General features: G+C 34.9%; 1 protein-coding gene across 1 annotated transcript in view; it reads right to left on the bottom strand.

Moving 5' to 3' along the window:
• The window catches only part of LRRIQ1 (leucine rich repeats and IQ motif containing 1), a 102,452-nt gene that overhangs the window by 58,823 nt on the left and 28,683 nt on the right, over positions 1-14,946 (bottom strand). The window contains exons 15-17 of the mRNA XM_041474414.1: positions 11,495-11,971; positions 9,239-9,377; positions 6,665-6,784 (exon numbers count right to left, since the gene is read on the bottom strand). Of these exons, the coding sequence (XP_041330348.1) occupies positions 6,665-6,784; positions 9,239-9,377; positions 11,495-11,971 (736 nt within the window). The remainder of the gene's footprint in view (positions 1-6,664; positions 6,785-9,238; positions 9,378-11,494; positions 11,972-14,946) is intronic.

Raw genomic sequence — 14,946 nt, forward strand, 5'->3', positions numbered from 1 at the left:
TTTTACTGTTTTGGTCCCCCTACCATCCATGATGAGCTCCATTAATTACTGTCCACCAGTAATTATGACTGTGTAATTTTGCACCACGGAGTGCAACTATTTAAGCTTGGGAGCACAGTCAATTTTCCAATGACCTTATTGTCTACTTTTCCAGCCCATATCTCAATAAATTTTGGGAATAAGACTCTGAGAGAGAGTCAACAGCCTTGCTAAAATAAAGGTGTGCAATATGCAGTGCACTCCCGTTATTCATAATGCCAGTCACCTTGTGACAGAAAACAATGAAGGTAACAAGTCCTTGGTAAACCCATGCTAGATTCTTACAATCACCTTCTTTCATGGGTTTAGAAATGGCTTCTGAATGTATTTACTGAAGCACTCCCAGAAAGTGAGATAATGTTGATGGCGTCTAGTTCCCTGGATCTTGCTCTTCAATTTTCTGAAGATGGGTGCAATGTCTGCCCTTTTCCAGTCACCAGTAACCTCCCCAGTTACTGTGATCTTTCAAAAATGATAGAGAATATCCTCAAAATGATACCAGGCAGCTTGTTCAACCCCCTTAGATGCATCCTATCTGCTCCCTTGGACTTGCATATGTTCAGGGAAGTTAAGCTGTGCTGCAATTGGATAACATCTGCTTTCTTCTCAACCCAAAGGATTTCAAGCTCCAGGCAATGAGACATGCAGAGATTCAAGTGTGGAGGATCACAGAAGCTGACACCTCATGTTCCTCTTTGGTTCCTCCACAAGAACTGCAATTTAACTCAATAACAATATTCACTGAATCAATGGCTTCTCACAGACACAGACAAATCAAATAGGTTAGCTCCTGAAATTTGTAAATAGGGACTAATAAAAATTCTTTTTCAATGGAAATCAATGTATGTGGACATGCTAAATATCAGGTAGTTAACCAGATATTTCAAACATAACCTACACCTATATCAAAACATCAGTTTCAACATTACACAAAAATTAAAGAATTTAGGGGAAATATATTCAATGATTAGAGATCCTTAGCTCAGCTTTCAAGACACTCTAGAGGGAGACGTACTCATTGAGAAGAACTTATGACTGTGTTATTGATTCCACTTATAATGATGCATTTAGCTTAGAACAATTTTCCTTTGAGGCTACAGTAGGGAGTAGAAACTTTGAAGAACAAAAGCTTTTTTTTTTTTCCACTTACCTACATTTTTCCATTGCTTGCCTTGCTTATTCAATTTTGATGCTTAACTTTGTCTTTAGAGATGTAAGTCTAGGAATTATAATTAATGATATTGCTACCCTTTGGTACGCCATAGAAGCTAAATGTAATTTAGAAAAATACTACACCATTTGCTACATATAGGTTCCAAATTATATCTGTAGTGCCATGCATCACTAGTAGTCTTTCCTTTGGGAAGTATTTGCTTGAATCTGGCTATTTAAGCAAGAAGTGGATAGAGAAAAGTGATGAAGATAGGTTTTGTTTAAAAATTAGCAGTGTTTCAGGCAGTAGGAAGAACTGAGATCTCATGGTGGAAGGCCAGAAAGCAACCAGAGCAAATCCTGCAGGAGCTGTGAAGCTGGAGTGTTAGCAACAGCCTTTAGTAGCTGGGGTTGTGTTTATTTTTTCAGATACTGAGTGCAACAACCTACTCCTAAGGCCAGACTATCTGAGACAACTAGAAAATGAGATGAGCAGCACTGCTGAAAAAGGTAGAAGTTGGATGCATCTGCAGATGCCACAGACTATGAATAGCCTGCAACCTACTAATACATCAGCCAAAGCAACAGGAACGTAGCAAGAGATTATTGATAAACACTCATGGAAAAAAGACTGATCATCCAATATATTGCTTAGGAGAGAGTTTTTTCCTCTTTTTTAAAAGAAGGGTATGGTTCTAATGAAGTTTTCAACAGACACTTTTCTGCTTTTCTACAACACTGTAACTTTACATGAAATCTGATGAAAAAAGGATCATACTCTTTGCAGCATACAATACAGAAAAGCTGGATGCTGATCTGACATTCATAAGCAATTACAGGAGCTAGACATACATAAGAGTGTCAAGATACAAGAAATGTTATGGGGACCTTCTAATCCATGGGCTACACTTATTTCCTGGCCCTAGCCAGAAAACAGCTATCACTGTCACAAGCTCACAGTCGTGAGCTCCCAGTCAGAGACAAATCACATTATGAAGGATTATCAGAAAAGCAAACAAAACACATCATATGAGTCTAGTTTGGACATGTGATAAGAAAATTAAAGATGGGAGACATGAGGAATTTTTTTTCTAATTACTGTTTACTTATTAAGAGTTAGCACACATGAGCTAGTTTTTATTCTTCCCACCCCTCAGAAAAGAAAAAATGAGAGGAAAGAAAAATAAAACTGCTACTGACCTGCTGTGAAAGGCAAGAAAAAATTAGGAATGCCTATGTGTCTGAGTGTGGATTTGCAAAAAAAAAAAAAAAAAAAAAAAGAGAAGGAAACTCCTAAACAATAATTTCAAAAGCTGTCAAAAAGGCTGGAATTAAAAAAAATCTACAAAATCAAGCTCAGAAAAAGAACAACACTGTTTCAGGGCAAGAGTGTTATCTTCTTTGATGAACAAAGCAGTAATGGATTTCTTTTTAACTTGATTGCAACTTACAAAGCAACTTTATTTTTGAAAAAGCATGACTAAAATAATTTAAATTAAATTAAAAATGAAGTTTTAAAAATAGAGTACTTACTGGGTGTGCCATGTAATCATCAATATTGATATTTCTCTTGATGAGCATAAGATGTGTCCATATGTTTATTCAGTGTAGAAAATGGTAATTTATTCAGTGGTCATTGCTCAGGGTAAAGAACTGTCTAAAAACTCATTGCATTTAATTTATTCAGCTTTCTGACACCTTGGCAAGTTTAGATATTTTGCATTTGGCTCGTATCATATTTACATCAAGAAAACAACAATATTTAGATGATACAGAAGTAAGAGCTGTGTCAAGCAAATGTGCTGTCAGATTTCATCCACCAGAGGTAAAGTGAGCTCTGCCTTGTAGATTTTTTGCTACAAGGATGGCCTGCTGATGAAAGGTTGCCTTAAGATCAGTCTTCTGGAGCATGTAGGCTGGAATTCTCCAAAGTCCACATGAAAGACATGAAGATATCACTAAATACCAGGCTCATACTTTGTAAAACATCTGCTGGCCAGATCATTCATGTCATCTGGGATAGCCTGTTTGACATCGTGCAGTCAAACAGACACAAAACACTACTGCCATCAATTGCCTCTGAATGGCTTTGGCAATGTATGGGAGCTGATACGAATACAAGAAGGTATCACCAATGGTTCAGGTGAAATGACCACTATTCACACAATTGTTAGAAAGATAAAGCCCATTCCTCTAGCCCAATCACATGCAATACATATTTCCTGTGATAAGGTGTTTAACTTGTAGCAAAAATTTGCTGTTGTTCAATGGGCATAAATGAAGATCTTTGTCAAAGACTAGGGTTTCCCCCATGCTGTTTCACAGCCTCACCTTCCATGGAACACTGAGTTTATAAGGAAGATATTAAACATTTTTTTGTGAAGACTGATGCCTAATGACTTATTGCACTGTGATATTTACCAATGGTTTAGAAAGGTGCTTGCATAGCAGTGATTTTGTAGAATGCTTGATAACACCGAATAATGACTGAAACCTACATAACAGTATAAGAAAAACCTAAACCACTACAACACAAAATAGTGAACTATTCAAAAAGCTCTTAAACAAGATTTAAGACATTTGTATCAGTTTCCAATAAGGAAAGGTTTTTCTGCCCTTCTCTCTCATTTCCCTCACCCTATACAACACTGAAATCTGCAGTACAAAATGGTATCCAAATATTTTTCTCTTCCTTCAAACCTTAACATATGGGATCTCTTAGCCCAGCAATATGTACTCCTCCCCACACACTTGTTTGAGACACAACAGATAGCCACTGATACCATGTGTCATTCCTTGGCTCTGCTTCAGCACTTTGCTATAAAACACTGAGACCAGAAAGGAAGGAATAGGAAGTATAGACTGTTCCAAGTTTCTGCTGCTTGTTTCTCCAGAAGTAGGAAGTCCACATGATTTGGTATTACCCAGCTGCAGAGAATGAAACAACTACAGACACATGGAAACAGCCTAGTACCAAGTAACTCATCTGGGCTAGGCAGAGCAGATGCCTATACTACATGCCTAGTATAGTTATGCCACAAATTCCTAAAATCAACTTTTCAACACAGGCAACATATACATTTGGAAAAAAAAAAAAAAAAGAAAAAACATGATAAATATTGCAGGGTATAATTCATCAATGTTGAACATTGAAATATTCACTCACTAAAAAAGACATATACACTGAAAATTTATCATATACACTGCCCTGTAGAAAACAGATGTTGTTATATTTTTCATCACAAGAAGCTAAGGGCTTGAGTAACTTATTTGACATCAGTCCACAGTTCAGCCTTTGAGCCTGCTGTGCAAATTAAAATGTCAGCTCGTGGTTCACCTGTCATCATCTCAATGTAAACACTTCCCGAGAATTTCTCCCTAAATCCATGTTTTATTTCATTACTGATAAACTCAATAATAATTTGGGGAAAAATAAATAAATAAATAAATGTGTGGCAACAGCAGAGGGTGATACAGTACAAATCGCTCTGAAATCAGCTGGGCTTCTTTTTCCTGCCTTCTCTATCCCTTCCTTTTCTCCCTGGCCTCAGGAACACCTGCCCAAATGCAATTGTCTTGTTGACAGAAAGATGGAATTGTCTGTGTAGTTTTCAGTAAAGCAATTAAAAAACCCCAAAACCAAACATGACAGGGCTATTTGGGCCAGACAGAGAGAAACATGAATGGCTCAACTGAATTACTGTGTGTAAAATTCTGGCCTACTGGCTGAGTAATTCAAAACAGGATATTTTCCTTCCATAATATACGAACAGATACTTCCTTCCTGTGTGAAGAAATAAAACCTTCAATGTTCTGCTTTTTATTATTTTAGAAAGAAGCCAGGGATCAGAGAACATCAACTAATGAAACCGTTTTGTATATGTATTTCAAATTAAAATAAAAAAATCCTAAAATTTAAGCCAGATCTCCATGTTTACACACAGACATTTCCCGTCTACCAAATGATTCTTGGAACTTCTGCCTCAAACCTTTTCATGCCCTTAAATAAAGCAGTAATTCTGAAAATGTACCTTAAAATATTTGCTAAAAAGGAGAAAAAACAATACCCTAAGTCATCAACTCGTTGGTAATAATTTCATAGAAAGCCCAGTTATTTTCTGTGGGGAGGAGTTGGTAAAAGAAGCCTGGTATCAGATGACCAAAGACTGATCAACTGTAAACTGCACTGCACCAACCAACTGCATACTTGGTTTCATAACTCCATGATCCAGACAAACATCTAATTATAAATGGGACCTAGTCCTGCCACTAGCAGGGCTACTGCATCAATCTCCTCTGCAACATTACAATGGAATATTGATAAATGGCTCTTGCGAAGACACAGCACCTGAATAAGCACATTCAGAGACAAGGGTTCATGAAAAAATCTTAGTTATATCCTCTTGGGTCTCAAAAGGCCACATTGCTGTTAGTTTTCTTTGCTTTACCTGAAACCATTGGAAAAAAAAAAAAAAAGGCAGCCAATGAATGTGAACAATTAGAGAAAGCAGTTCTCCAGACAAGTACATAGGTGACTCATCAACAGCTCCTTACTAAATAATATGCATACTGTGTCTAGAACTTCCCATATAGATTGTATTTTAAGGCTATAAATAAAATACCTCTTTAAAAATTCTTTTTCTTGTTTACTGAATGGCAATATTGATCCCATAGACATTTTTTATTTTTTACCTAAGTATAGCTAAATTCAGTTTTGAATGTTATGTTATTCCTCAAATTCCTCTGGAGCCCACTTTTATTTTTTAGAATGGAAACTTCTCATCCAATTTCAATCCTTCTGAAACTGAAAAAGCATTTCTACCTCTATATAACTTGTAAAAATAACTAGTAATAATTTCTGGTGATTTGGCATAACAGAGCTGCTAAGTGTGGGGTTTGTTTTTATTTTTTCTGATTTAACCATATGTCTCTTCATAATTTATTACTGTATTTAAACCTCTGATCTTTTTAGCACACTACACATAAGATAATAAGCCTGCTTCACCTTTTGCTTTGGGGATATGTTCTTTCTACTGGAATATAGCTGACATTCAGTGCTGCAGTTATTTTCTAAATTGATCTCGTTCTATCATGAAAATGAACAAAATACACATAAAAATATTACTGAAATTATAATTTGTTACTGAAGTACTAAAAAGATAAGCATTTTGGAACAAAAGAAACTGTTTCCTTATTCTCATTTGATTGACCTTCAGCTGTAAAAATACAAGGCATTCTACAGTGGGTGTGACATTAATAGCAGAGTAAGTACCAGAGCATCTCAAAGAACAGGAAGCAGTTAATCCAAGACAAGTACATTTAAATGAGCTATAAATAAGAAATGCTTCTTTATTTCTGGACATCCAATGTGTTAATTCTAGCCTTGGTAGTGCTTTCCATTATTTTTATTTCCAACACCTACATGAATGCTTAAGAAGAATAGTGAAGACTTTATGCTAATTGCTGTGCTTACTTCAGAAAATGTGAAGGCATCTACATTAATTTCTTCATATTCATCTTCCAATTCATCACTTTTAACATCTGCAAGAGCACTGGCCAGTTTCTTTCGCAAAAGAAAACCCTTCCAAGATGCCTAAACAAAAAATTTAAAGCATGTTATACATAGTCATAGATCAAACCCAAACCCAGATTCTCTATGTTATCCCATTAGGAAGATAAAACATCTTGGGCCTTTGTTTAATAGCTCAATGATCTGTTTTTTGAACTTTATGTGACATTTAAAACTACAAGACAAATTAAATGCCAGCATATGTCTAAAGCTTAGAGTACTCAAGAGGCTCTCCCCAAGTAAGCAGAAAGGAATCCTGCAACTCCCTCAACTACAAACCTGGGTCAACCAATTAATTATATGAGAATTCCTTCAGGGACTATTAAAAACTGAAAGGAAACCTTACACAAGAAAAACCTGAGTGCCAACAATCAAATTAAGAGAATAAAAATACAGATGTAGTAAATGTCCTATGGTTTACAAGTAGCAATTCTTGGAGACATCTCATGTAATTGACCTAGGTCAGTTACTCTCTCTTAACTAAGATCTTTAATAAATAAAATATTACCATATTACCAATAAATAAAGTATTGAAATATTACTTAAATAAAATATTACCAGCAAGCATAATCATCTCGAAGAAAAAGGAGCACATTAGGAATTAAAGTGCTATAAAACTAGGAAGGGTGTTAGGAACACATGCCAAGCATAGAACCATGTCCAGCAAAAACAATTCAGAGATCACAATGAGATAGATGGAATTGAGAAAACTGTGTACAAGATGGCAACTTCCCCCCACATCAGTATTTGACATCATTTGAATTCACGATGCCCCAAGTGTTTAAAAGACCATGCAAAATATTCTCACTGTCATAAAAGAAGTGGTGTTGTACACCTTTAATGGCTCTGCAGTGAAGGCACTAAAATAGGAAGGGTAAATCCCCTTATCTGGTTTAACATTTAGATTATTAATTTTTAGAAAAAGTCTGTCTAACCCCATAAATTACTGAATGTTACTATTTTACACACATATTTCCTGATAATTATAAAATTATTAAAAGTTTTAGAACTGCTTTGTTATAATTTCATTGTTGTTATTTTTCTACAGACCTTTATAAGCATTTAGATAAAATGTCCTGATATTACTGAATGAACAAATGACAAATATATTTCATTCAACAAAGGTAATTATCTTTTACAGATTCAAAGGAGAAAAGCAATCCTAATTATATATGCAGAAAGCTAAATTTTGAAGTAGCTGCTAACAGAGATCTATGAAAGCACCAGGTCAGTGTTCAGTCATGATCAAAGAGAAAAATTACATGTAGTAGTTTTTAAGAAACAAAATAAAAACTTTCTTACTGTACAAATTCATTCTGTATCTGCCTATGGAATTCAGTTCTTGTTGCTTCTTTAAAAAAGATTGTAACAGATCATGGCAAAGGTTCAGAGAGGAGCAAGAAGATGAAGAGAATTACAGAGAAATGTGAAAAGAGGCTAAACAGACTAAAATTTTATTTACAAAAGGTAGATGTAAGGATGCATGTATGACAGATCTAAGAATCTGTAATATACACAGATGATAAATAATAGATCACTTTAATTTTCACACTCTCTTTGGGAATTACCATGTTTGAAACAAATGAAAGGATGCACATGCTAATCACTATATAGATTTGTTAAATGCACCACTTTAATATATAGTAGAGGTCAAATACATAAGTAAGTTCAAAAATATTAAGTAAGTTTATGGAAATCAATTGTTAATATGCTAGCTATACATTATACTCCAATAACAAATTTTTGCTTCTAAATCACTTTGTCACTTTTGAAATTTGTATATAAGACTTACTCTATGGAATGTTTCCAAGTTAGCTTGAAATATAAAATCAACGGAGTTGACTTGTTTCAAAATGTAGGAAATAACCCCATGAACCTTGTCAACTTGGCAAGCAAATACTGGTTACCAAGCTAAACAGAGTCAAGGCGTGGACTTCAACCCTTGCCCATTGTAACCCATTCTGTTTAACTGTTATTAGCTCAGTATCTACCATAGGACAGCCCAGGCCATGGTCTGTTCCCAATATGGATAAAGCAATCCTGGGTTTTGGAGATGGGAAGAGAAGGAAAGAAATCGATAGGTAGGAGAGTAGGAAGATTATTTAGTCACATTGATAACATACACAACACGAGTTACACAGCATCCATCAGTTTCATAGCATACACAGGCCCAGTAAGAACATGGGCACAGTATCTCTTAAGTATAATACTAGAATTATATCAAGTAAAAATAATTCAGGGAAATACTTGGTGAAAAAAGGGAAAATATTTTTCTATAAAGGGAAAATATGTTTCTATAAAGCTTTTCGTAGATATATCTGTTTCAGAAACACCAAGGGTACGCTGCTTAAATAAAACAAAAATGTTTAATTATGAAACTTAATAAGGTAATAAGCAGAACCAGATAGAAAATGACAATTACACAAAAGATTTTTGTTTGTTATTAAACTTAGAAATAAGAAAATATCATAAACCAACCTGGATTACTGTGGCAGCTTCATGTTTCTGTCTCAAAGCTTCTACAAACTGATGATTCTCTGTTTTATTGCAGTCATTTTTCCTCTGAGCATGGTACTGCTGCCAAAAGGACTGGATTGAGGATGCTTCCATATGTAGTCTAATGGAGAAATGAATGCATTTATGACTCACATAGCCTCAACAATACAACTAGATTATCATATCTGCCAAACTTGAACCATAAAACATAGCATTGTGCTTTGAGACAAATGAAAAGTTGTGCTACTACAGTCAAGATGTGATATATATGTTCACTGAAGGATATTCATATCACATAACTTCTGAATCCAATTATCTAAGAACTAATCTCCACTGAGCTCTATTCCATGAATAATCACAGTAGAGGAAGAATCCTCAAAGGAAGGATTAGGAGCAAAAGTGGTGTAACAATGACTGAGTAAACTACTGGAGGGGTCTCCTTATTTCCACTGACCATCTGACTATACCAAAAAAAAAAAAAAAAAAACCAACACCAAAAAACCCAAAAAAACAACACCTAGCATGAAAGAGGGGTTAATACTGAAAACTAAATGAGACAGGTATTTTCAGTGGAGCAGACAGGAAAAACAGAGAAAGTGCAATTTCATCTTTTCCCTGCTTTTACCCATTAAGACTTCTGACCACTGGTTATATGTGTAAATTTTCTAATTTGCTCATTTTTTAACAAGAACTAAGTACAGACTATTTAGACCTGTTCAGTGATTTCAATTTCTAAATCTTGTTCAACTAATTCATACTGATGGAGAAAAAATATAATGTTAGCTCTGCCTTATGACTTTACTATCTTTACTATCTTGGAATTGTTTTCTCCACAAAATACTCATTTCAATTGGATAGTGTATTAAAGAAGAGACATCTAAATTTCCAGTATTTACATAATTCCTTTCCTTATGTGGTGCATCTATTTAAATAGAGGACTACTAGTACTAGAAAAAAAAAAATCACGCTTCAGAGGTCAAGACTAATAAAAAAAATGGTTTGTATTCTGTTTTGAAGAGGACTCTCGAAAAAACACTTCCAGAATTCATTCAAAACATTATCAAAAAACTAAATGAACTATTTCAAAAATTTTCTTGTAGTATTCATCTCATGCAATAGACTAATGTATCCTTGCTTTCAGCTTGCTGAGAGATGATAATGAATTGCATTGTCTTCCTTAATCATAAATTTTATGACAAATTATTAGTGCCTTAAGTAACTACTAAGCAGCTACCTATTTACCATAAGCCTATACAGCTCAAAGAAGCACACCTGCCATGCTTGCTTTTCATACTGTTCTCAAGATACTTGTTTTTGAAACTGAATTCTTATGAAAGTTTAATTCAATTCTTGAAGATTTGCTGCAAAAACATCAGGTTCTGTTTCCCTTGTCTGTACATCCAGAACTACACAAATCAGCAGCAAACACATTCCAAAGAGGTAACAAACACATCTGCCATGCTTGCTTTTCATACTGTTCTCAAGATACTTGTTTTTGAAACTGAATTCTTATGAAAGTTTAATTCAATTCTTGAAGATTTGCTGCAAAAACATCAGGTTCTGTTTCCCTTGTCTGTACATCCAGAACTACACAAATCAGCAGCAAACACATTCCAAAGAGGTAACAAACCAGTCTGTTTCATGCAGGAGAAAATCTAGGGACACATAACAAGTTGAACTGGTCTCTCATCCCTGCCTCTACTTTTAATAAGCAGGTTAAAGCATGTTGGAGAAGTACCAAAAGCGGGGCAGGCCATTAGTTCTTCAATCATCACAACAGCAGAAGACTGGTCAAAATCAAGGGATTAGGATGGTAGATTTAAGCATTTTTTCTTCTTGCCTTCTAAATGGTACTGACTGTAAAGTTTACACAGATTAATCTTGAATGTCTGATGAATAATTTTGGCAAAAACCTTACATTAGTTTCTAGTTAATTTCCTCCAAAGTTTCTGCAAAACATTTGTCATTTGCATTCCTAACTCTGTATGTGTCATTGAAATGGTCTTGACGTTATTTGAAGTACCTATATCCTAATATACCAGCTGGGACAATACCACAAAGGATTGCTAATTGTTAATATGGAAGCCTAGTGTGCAACACCTGAATATAACTCTTTACTGTCTAATAAGCTTAAAAATATTATTTTACAAGTTCTGTGCCTCTGTTTTAAACAAAAAATCCTCACTCCTATTGTCTATCTACATAATTGATTTGAAAGCAACCTGACACCTCTCTTACCTCTCTGTGTCATTCTCAAAGTGCTGGAGATTTCTTCCCATATCACTTGCTACTATCACTGACTGTTGACATGTGAGTTGGCCTGACATGTTATTGTTGCCTTTGCTCTCCCCACTGTAATTAATACAAGATTCAGCGCTCTTCTGCTTCACTCTCTGATCTCCTCTATTTTCCTTCTGTTGCACAGGTATGGAGGAGTTAATGAATGTGGCCTGAATATCACCAGTAGTAATCCGTCTTTTGGAAGGATCCAACAAGACCTGTTTATTTTCTGTCACACCCATGATAAAGAGGTTATTTTCCTGTAGGCAGCCAGTGGATGTTTGCTTTAAATGATTTTGAAGTGCTTCTGGTCCATCTCTGTCAGTAATGTTTAGCTCACCGTACTCATGTACATATCGATGTTTAATACTAAGCTTCATCAACTGATTAAAATACCAGCATTGTCCCACTACAGAATCAATAGAAGAGGTAATTCTGAAGAAAAAAAAAAAAGGCAAAAAAATTACATATCTGTTAGAATGCTTTAAAAAAAAATTCCCTCTATTATTTCTAAAATAGCTTGTATTTTCAAGTGTTCTTACATTTCCATAGCCTTACAGCAAATAGAAATTACTGCGACTGGAAATCCAGTTTCAGTAATTACGAATCCTAACAAATTTTATCTTTTTTTGGACATATTTAAATTATAATCACACATATTTCTTCTTTTACTCAGAGTTTTCCTAAAAGAGAAAGTGTTCAATCTTTTTAAAATAGCCATTACACCATGCATTTCACTATTAACTTTCTGTGTGGTTAGTGGCATGTGAAGCCCAAATTTCTGGAAGATAAGAGGCAAGATTTGCCTTAACAATCCAATCTTACCTGGCAACTATGAAAGCTCATATAAAAATAACAATATTAAAATTTAGATAAGAACTAAAGCAACAAAACCCAAACTTAGATTCAAACCAACAAACTACAAAGTCTTTAAGAAAATTCAGGAAGACAAACTTCTAAGTACAGATCTTTTTATCAATATAAGGGAAAGTGCTAGACTGAAGCAACAGTAATCTAAGAAGTCTGGCACTCATTAGTTCTTTGTATTACACTGTCTAAATGATGAGGATAAGTAAGAGTAAATATGAACTAATTGTTAGAGATTCAGATGGCTGTCTGTACTTTGGATGGTGTTTGTCCATTTTATTAGGTAGCAGGCAGTTCCGGGATCATGAAAACATTTTTCTTTAATAGTATAGGTACATGCAGAGATCTGTAATCTGGTGTTGATTTCAGAGGAGTATGAAGTCAATTCTAGGTCAGCAGTCCAAGAGAAAAAGTAGAAATAAGATCAATTTTCTTGTTAGTATGGAAAAATTAGGTCCTGAAACTATAGTTAGAATAACAGAAATTTCCTTCCTGTTCATCATTCTGGAAAGGTGAAATTTTTATAAAGTTCTGGGGACTCTACCATTAAAACTATATCCTCAGTGAAGTTCAACTAAGAACATTTTAGATTTTTAAGAACATAATGAATCAGAGCCTATAAGAGTAAAAGGATTCCAACTTTTCCACTGCTAGTGCAACTTCAGTGCTATTGGACAAAATCTGAATGGGTAAATTGGTCCACACAGCTTAAGCACACAACTCACTGTGTACATTTGATTGTCCACTACAAAACAGTACTCCTGCTCCTGTTAATTCCACACATACAAGTCCTAAAAATATTTAAACCAATCTATAAATTTGTTTAAGGATCTAACATGCTACATAGTAAGGATAATGATTACATTAAAAGAAAATAAAGCATTAATTAAATTCTTTAGTTAAATATATTGAATTAGTTAAAGTATTTAAAAATAAAGGTCTGGTACACAATCATTACCAAATTTCTACATAAAATAATATGGTGAGAAGACAAAAAAAAAAAAAGGAAAAAATGGAAAAAATCCATTCCCACTTGTTTTTTTTTCTTCTCTCCTTTGCTACATTTTTTATTTGTTTATTAAAATTTAAATATTGCAGAAAACCCCAGAATGTTTTATATATTGAGTGAAAAAAAATTCCTATTAAAATCTTAATCCTGAGTGTTCTTGTTCATTGTCAAAAAAAACCAGAAAGACAGAAAGACAAACCACTCTAACAGTGAATCCTCCCCTTTGACAGGTGCAGGGGTATCTCAAGCAGCTGTTTCATCCTTCTAGTGGCTATGAATATGTCAAGAAGAAATGGAAGGATTGAGGAAGTGAAAATTTAGGCAGGGAATGATTTTGTGGTCACCAGGGATCGTGTGTCAGTTTTTTATAGAGGCTGCTTTTTGGGCAGTTTTTCCAAGCAGTGGATGCAAAATACCATCTTGTCTTTGTGGGCATGTAGCCTCTCCCATACCTTCCCTGGCAATCCACAACTATACTTTGGTCTTACAGGATTTTTAGGCTGCCCTCTGTATCAGTAGCTTTTCAGTTTAGCTTTTTCAGTCATTATAGTTCAAGTTTAAAGAAACTACAAAGGAAGCTGAAGTGATATCTCAGAGACTGATGTGCAGTGGAGTGGTGTGTTTGAGGTTCTCCTGCCACGGCAAAGCTCCAGCGCACAGACACCAAAGGTCACGATGGGGCCTGAGTGCCACCTTGGTGGCTCCCTTCAGACAACAGGGATATATCAACATCCTATCAACACACTGCAACTTTCTCAGCATCTCAACTGCACTGCACTCTTGATACTAGAGAAGTGTCCCTAAAGATTGCTTATTCAAACTACACAAAGGGAGCTGCCGTAATGGAAAATATGCAGGAATGGTTCACATCTTTAATGGAAAAAAAAAAAGAACATACAAAGGAAGACAGAAGACAAACTAAGAAATATGACAATATTAAGACTTTTGATGTCACAATATTTCCTTTTCAATTAATGTAAATTCATTGTTTGCCTTTCAGACCTTTTCCACTGTTATTGGTCACACTTAACCTGGAATTGCTTCTTGGTTAAGATCTGACCATGGTTTTAAGCATAAATTGGCATCCAGACAAAACAAGAAAAGGAATTATCCTATAGAAGCACCAGTATCCATAGTGTCTGGCTGCTTAGCATGCAATGAAATATAGATAAATATGGTAGCCTTGCAACAGAAAAATTTTTATGGCTTTCAGCTTTGACCAGCACATTCCCTCATGTTCAGTTGCTGCCAGGCTTTATTTTGATCATAACAAGTGAAATGATTTATGCCATATGCAAATTTTAACATAACCACAAAGCATAACCACTGCTTTTGCAGTGGGAGAAAGGGGTAATAAGCCAGAAGAACAAGGGTTGAATCTTGCAGTACTGCACAAATGTGCTAAACTACTGAACTCGATACTAAAGACCAAGATATTATTTTCACAAAAAAAAAAAAAAAAAACGAAAAATTTTTTTTTTTTTTTTTACCAGATAACTCTTTATTTGTGCTAGCATTTCTCAGGACTTTGAGG

This window comes from Pyrgilauda ruficollis, unplaced genomic scaffold (genome assembly GCF_017590135.1).
Source record: "Pyrgilauda ruficollis isolate IOZ18807 unplaced genomic scaffold, ASM1759013v1 scaffold32, whole genome shotgun sequence".
Taxonomy (NCBI): Eukaryota; Metazoa; Chordata; class Aves; order Passeriformes; family Passeridae; genus Pyrgilauda; species Pyrgilauda ruficollis.